The sequence below is a fragment of the Ambystoma mexicanum genome, chromosome 3p (assembly GCF_040938575.1).
Source record: "Ambystoma mexicanum isolate Mex_15411 chromosome 3p, UKY_AmexF1_1, whole genome shotgun sequence".
NCBI classification, from domain to species: Eukaryota; Metazoa; Chordata; class Amphibia; order Caudata; family Ambystomatidae; genus Ambystoma; species Ambystoma mexicanum.
Genome location: NC_090925.1, coordinates 220,049,998 through 220,056,100, shown reverse-complemented (window position 1 = coordinate 220,056,100; position 6,103 = coordinate 220,049,998). Strand labels below are relative to the sequence as shown.

Here is a 6,103-nt window from a genome sequence, read left to right as displayed (position 1 = left end):
GAAGTGGTACGGGTGGGGCAGAAAGAACACCTCAGTGGAGGGTTTTGCTGTTGCCGGGGGCATGGCCCCTTTAGATGTGGGGGGAGTGAAGCACAATGGGGGAATATCACGGGAAAGGATGGGGGTGAGGCCGTTTGCACAAACGGGCTACCCCGGGGGAACAGGTATTGAACCTGGAGGGGCATGGTCCCGGTGTAGAAAGTGGGATGCCCTGAGAAGATGTTAAGGGATGGTCAGGACCAAGGGATAGTTAGGGAGGAAGTGGAACTATTTAATTATTTATTTGTTGAGGAAAAATGAAAGTGTTGAATTATTATTAAATTGGTTGTTTAAAACATTTGTTAGTCTGTAAGGCCATGGGAGCCAGGTCAGCGGTTATTTGTGAGCTTTGGCCTATCACATTAAAGCGACCTTTTCCACTACAAGCAAGTATGGGTGTTTTGTGCATTAAGCCAAAAATCCCACATTCAGAAAAGCTCTCAGTCTTCTTTCCGGTAGATACTGCCACAACCCATTTAATGCAGACATCAGAGACTTGTGCAACTGTCTTTCTACGCTCTCCGACATACTGGCGAATACCTGTTCCCAGTAACGAGCCAGGTCTGGGAAATTCCATAAGATATTAGCATGTCCGACCTCTGCTGTTCCGCATCGCAGACATATGCCAGCATTGTCCGCGTATATTCTTCTGATCGTTTGAGTTGTATAGTGCGGCTCATGTAGGATCTTATATTGGATGAGCTTCATGCGCATATTCACATGGCCAGCCATTGCCCGTCTGTGATCTCATGCTCTAGCTCGGCCACCCATTTCCCACGTGAGGGGTCTTGCCCCATTGGAGTTCCAATTAGTATTTCCCTATATAGGGTAGCTAATATGTGTCGACACCTGCTAAGAGTTAGTAATGTAAGTTAGTAACTTGTTTTCTGAGGGTTCCGCCGGATACGTTTCCCACCTGTTTTGTACCACTACATGCAGCCTATAAAACTGCAGCAGTTCCTACCCCCCTGCATCCCTCCCGTGTCTCCAACCCTCCAGCGTCAAGAACTTCCCATCTGGGAACAGGTCACCTATGGTGCGATAACCCAGTGCATCCCATCGTATTCGCATTGCTACATCCCGCATAGGGGAGAGATGTGGGAAATTCCATACTGATAACCAACGATAGTATGGAGCTTTTTCATTCACTCTAAGATATATTCATCTCCAGGCTCCCAGAGTAGTCTGCACTGGGTCATACGGACAGTCGTCTCTGTATGTGTTATCGAGTATCAGTGTTTTCAACTCTAGGCCACGAGCCACCTGCCTTTCCAGCTTAACGTGTGGTGGAGCCCCTTCAGAGCCATACGAGTGGGTGGCGAATAGCACCTGGGCAGCCATCAAGTACACTTCCGTGTTAGGTACATTAAATCCACCCATGTCCTAAGACAATGCCATTGCAAACCCATTTCTTCCATACAGCACCAGCATGCCATTGAAATTGAGAGGTGTTACTATGAAGGTCCTCAAAGAATCACCTACCCGGCCATATCGGTACGTTGGCAAATGTATATAGCATTTTGGGTACCTGTATCATTTTAATTAACGCCAGTCTACCGGCCACTGACATAGGCATCAGCACCCAGGATTGTCCATTTTATAAAAATTTATTTGACATCTGCATGCTAAAATTTGGTTTCAAGTTCTTAGAGTCCCGAGTGAAATACACAGCATAGTGAGGGAGACAACGGACCGGCATATAGGATACATCAACATTGAGTATGTGGCCTACAGGCAGGTGTGGATACTAGTGAGGAATGAGATGTCAGGAGCAGGGTTCCACTACGAATGTTGCACATATGGAAACCTATTGAGAACAAATGTTACTTTACAACATCTTTGGTGTTTGAACGTCCAATTTATCATGAATCCTGAGCAAGTGATTGTGAATGTTTGCAATTCTCCTAAAAAAAGAAACACCTCCTGGCACGGCCTGCAGCTGGAATGCACAAATCCCTTGACACATTGGGTTGACTCCAGCAAGACTGTCCAGGTTAACCAAGCAATGTACACAATATGTAGATTAGACTTCCCAGCACGGTGCTTTTCAGGGAGAGCTCGAGATAGCCATGGGCCACGGGCCATGGGTTTATGGTCCACGTCCGTTAATGGATTTGTGGTGACATTGTGTGCTGATTTTTGCATGAGGCGGCACACAAGAGTCCACAGCTGGTGCCAACCCAGTACTTAGGACGTGTTCACATACCACAGTGAGGCCACAACCAGGACCTGAGGCAGCGTTTCCATCTTACATGAACTGCTCAGCAGCCATCTTGGAAAGGTTTACACAGATTTGTGACAGTCGAGCTTCTTGGACACAGAATGCTCTAAAAAGAGCAGGTGTGTGCGCGATTCATCCGCATGATTTGACAGTAGGTACATTCCTAGACTTTCCTTGGTGACTTTGCTAGTAATGGTATATACAAGTTCTGCGTTTGAACTGTCCTTAGCCTGATCCACACGCGGCACACTCCACCGTGTTTGTCCTTTTAGTATTATCTAAAAGGTGGAGGGCAGGTTCCCTTGGTGTGGCTTCTCCCTCCTCAGAAGGCGTCTTTGCCGTCTCCTCCTCCTCTTCAAGTGACGACATTCCTGCACAGAAAAGAAGACCTTGTAAAAAAGTGTGACTCTGTAGGGTAAGGGTCTGAAACCTGGTTTGGGACTATGACTCCAATGATCCCTCACCATTGACTATGCTGGCTAGGGCTGGTGGTAGTTGTAGTCCAAAACATCTGGAGAGCCCAAGGTTGCAGACTGCTGCCTTCGGATGCACAATGGAAAAAACCACTCGTTGAGCTATGGGATTAAGTCTAAAATACACTGCTGTTATCACCTGACTGCAACACGTTCCTTTATCGGAATTTTGCTGCATTGCGACTGTCACCTGCCCTCTCTCCCTGCATCTCCCAAGCACTCTTTTCTCATCTCAACTGGAGTGAGATATAATAACGGTCTCTCACCTTGGCAGCCCCATGCTGGCGAGATGGTCTCCTGGATGGTGCAGCAGTGTGTCTTTTAATTCCTTTAGAGAAATGAAAGGGTAGAAATACTATGTTAGGCAAAGTACAGCTTGTTTCAAAAACAAAAACACAAAGGATCTCTTTACTGGGTAAACTTATGTTACTGGCTGCTATCTTTCAGGACTACCTGGAACTTTAGGTTGAGCAATGGTGAAAGAGAGCATGGTGGTCTTGCAGACTAGCAGAAACATGCTTTGGCAAAACTAACAGTTATCTTTTTTCTGTAGCCACGGGCTTTAGATTTTCAGGTGCCACCATGACGACACTACCGGACAATAAAATGGAAACATCTGGCAAATTGTGCTCGTACCTGGACATATTATGGTAGTACCTGGAAAGTGCCTATTTAGGGTCTTTATAACAGTTCAAACTGTTGCCTTTGCCAAGGCTTGTTTTTAAGAGGGATTCAGTGCAAGGAACAGGTGAAAGGTCAAACACGCTGCTTATAAATCAAGTGGCTGATGGAATACTTGGTTAAGACAGCTATAGTACATCAGCATCTGCTTTATAGTGGCAAACATAGTTTTTGGCTAAATGCAGACATTTCAGCAACATCTAATAGCCAAAACTAAAAATGAGAGGTAACTTAAAAAGTTATCTTCTCTGCAAAATCAGGTGTTGATTTAATAGTAATAACGACATAATAATAATAATAATAATAATGAACACAACAAACACCCACCCACAAAAACATATGTTTGGCCACTTGTAGCATTTTATCTGTGAACATCCCCATATACCTTGAAACTAGGGGTGGGAAAAATACAAATGTTTCATTAACTATGGATTAAAGTGCCACACGAGGCATCTGCTCCCATCTCACTTCCAGCCCACTCAGTCAGGTGTTGGTCCCCAATGGCCTATCTGATGCAATCCGTTCCATAAAATATGCCAGAAATTCCAGCCGATAAGACTATAATGGGCAATCCATGTGTGACAGAACGCTAACTGGTGAGGGCAGGATAGCCTAAATCTTTTTTATTCTTTTAGCAATAGATTGATGTGAGTATTTCTATTTCTGAAAGTGGGGTCTGCTAACCAGACACCCTGTTTCATAATGTGCATTGTCAAAAACATAGAGCACCCATATACACTTGCTGTGACCATCTCCTGACCCCCATTGCCTGCCCTGCAGTAGCAGCAGGGCAGGTTCAAAGGGCCCATGTGCATACTTGAAACAATGCAGGAGTACAAACTTGCAACTTTCAGGAAGAAGTGGCATTTTAGTCATCTGCACCTCTGGTTTACAGCATAATAATTGTCCATCCCAGCCTTCTGGTAGCATGTTAAACTCTAAACATAAGCCATGTCTACTTATGACATGGTGGCTTTTGAGGTTACACAATTATAAAGCCACAAGCATTTGGATGCCATGTTATTGTCAGCTAGGTAAGGTGACCCATTCATGACAGGACTGGCAATGTATTACCCATTTGCCCTTGGTGTACCCACATCAACCATGTGCAACCCTGATCAGGAATCTTCTCTTTTGATCCCCTGAGAAATTACAACACCTTCTTCCAGGAGTCCGTATCTATTGCCAGTTGGTCCCATGAGAATTGGTGCTTCAAAGACAGTCCTGACATGACAATTACCCTCTCACACCAGGGTGCACATTATTGGCGATCATTTGAACTAGGCAGGCAAAGGAAGGGTGGAGTAAGAGTATCCCAGAAGAGAGGCATATCCCATCGAGGGGTTCCACCATCTTGGATGGATTTTGTTGGGGCTCCCCAAACTTCCTGCTCCCTCACCACTTCCTGCAGGCAAAGCACTTTGGGTATGACATCAGAAGGCAAAGGAAACTTGTTTAGGCATCCTGTATTGTAGCCCTGACAGCAGGCTTGCTTTGGGCCAATCCACTGTATCATTTTGTCTTTATAAGGGGGATTCCTACCCTTAGTTGATTCATCTTAGGACTGCAAGAAAAGAAGGATTCATCTGGAACTCTGTTGGGGATACAATCTATACCAAAGTGGCCATAGGGGTGAGGACAGAAGGATCCAAAGAAGAGGAAAGGTCTTCTCCCTACCCATCCGAAAGGGGACATTTGGGAATTAAACTGCTTTGCGGACTAGGCCTCTGCAACTGTTTGACACCATGATTTGCTTTTTATCTGTGCCGATCTGGACATTGCCTGCTTGTCCCAAGCTTTTTCATGCCACGTGTCATTGCTGCTTGGACCGCGCTGCATGTTGGACTTAGTCGAAAAGCTCACCAACTCTATGCCAAGCTCCTGAATACCTGGCACAACATTGTTGAACCCCCCAAAACAAGAAATAAAGGTATTGTAAGTTGTTCTGGCCTGCCTTAAAGTGCCCTAGTGCCTTGTATGACCCCCGCTCTCTGCCTTTTAAAGGACATCTTCTTTGAACCTAAACATTTGCTGCTGAAATTCTTGCCAGTCTGCCCTCTCTCTTCAAACCCAGCATCCCCCTTCATTCCGAAGCCTGCATTCTCTGCGTTTTCCTTTTCACGGGTGGGTTATTAGTGTTTTTATTTGTTGTGTGTATTTATAGTTAAAGTTTTATATTTTTATAGTTTCTTGATTTGACATTTCTTTATATTTTGGTACCAATGTGCTATTGTTGTTTGGGTTGCTACTGTGCTAGCTCACACCCCTCCGGAAGAGTAGAGCCTGCCCCTGGCCCATGCTACCAAAAGAGGCGCAGGAGGTATGCTTGTGGGGCTGCGCCTGTTTCCCCTGTACGATTGGGGTCAGTGCTGGTTTAGTAGTAGTGCGGCACTGTGTAACCATCAAAGCCACCAATCAACGATGTACTCCTGCGGAGCAGTAGTTGTGTCGCCAAACGGAGCACCAGAATCTTCTGTAATCCCGTATTGGCTAAAAACCTGGTCATCCGGGACAGCCAGGTGGGAAAAAAGCTTTGGGTCCCTCATATGGGCTTGAAGGCCAAGCATTGCAGCAACAGCACAGCCTATCTGCCCCCTGGAACTAACACGTCCATCCGAAAGCTATTCACAGACCACACCTCTCATGCACTCTGCTGCTCCTCTGGGTTCCATTTACAATTACTTTTTTG

At 45.6% G+C, this 6,103-nt stretch overlaps 1 protein-coding gene across 1 annotated transcript in view; it reads right to left on the bottom strand.

The window, feature by feature from the left end:
* Nucleotides 1-1,627: 1,627 nt before the first annotated feature.
* The window catches only part of LOC138580284 (tumor necrosis factor receptor superfamily member 3-like), a 74,367-nt gene continuing 69,891 nt past the window's right edge, over nt 1,628-6,103 (bottom strand). The window contains exons 4-5 of the mRNA XM_069650697.1: nt 3,000-3,061; nt 1,628-2,631 (exon numbers count right to left, since the gene is read on the bottom strand). Coding sequence (XP_069506798.1) covers nt 2,539-2,631; nt 3,000-3,061 — 155 coding nt within the window. The 3' untranslated portion in view covers nt 1,628-2,538. The remainder of the gene's footprint in view (nt 2,632-2,999; nt 3,062-6,103) is intronic.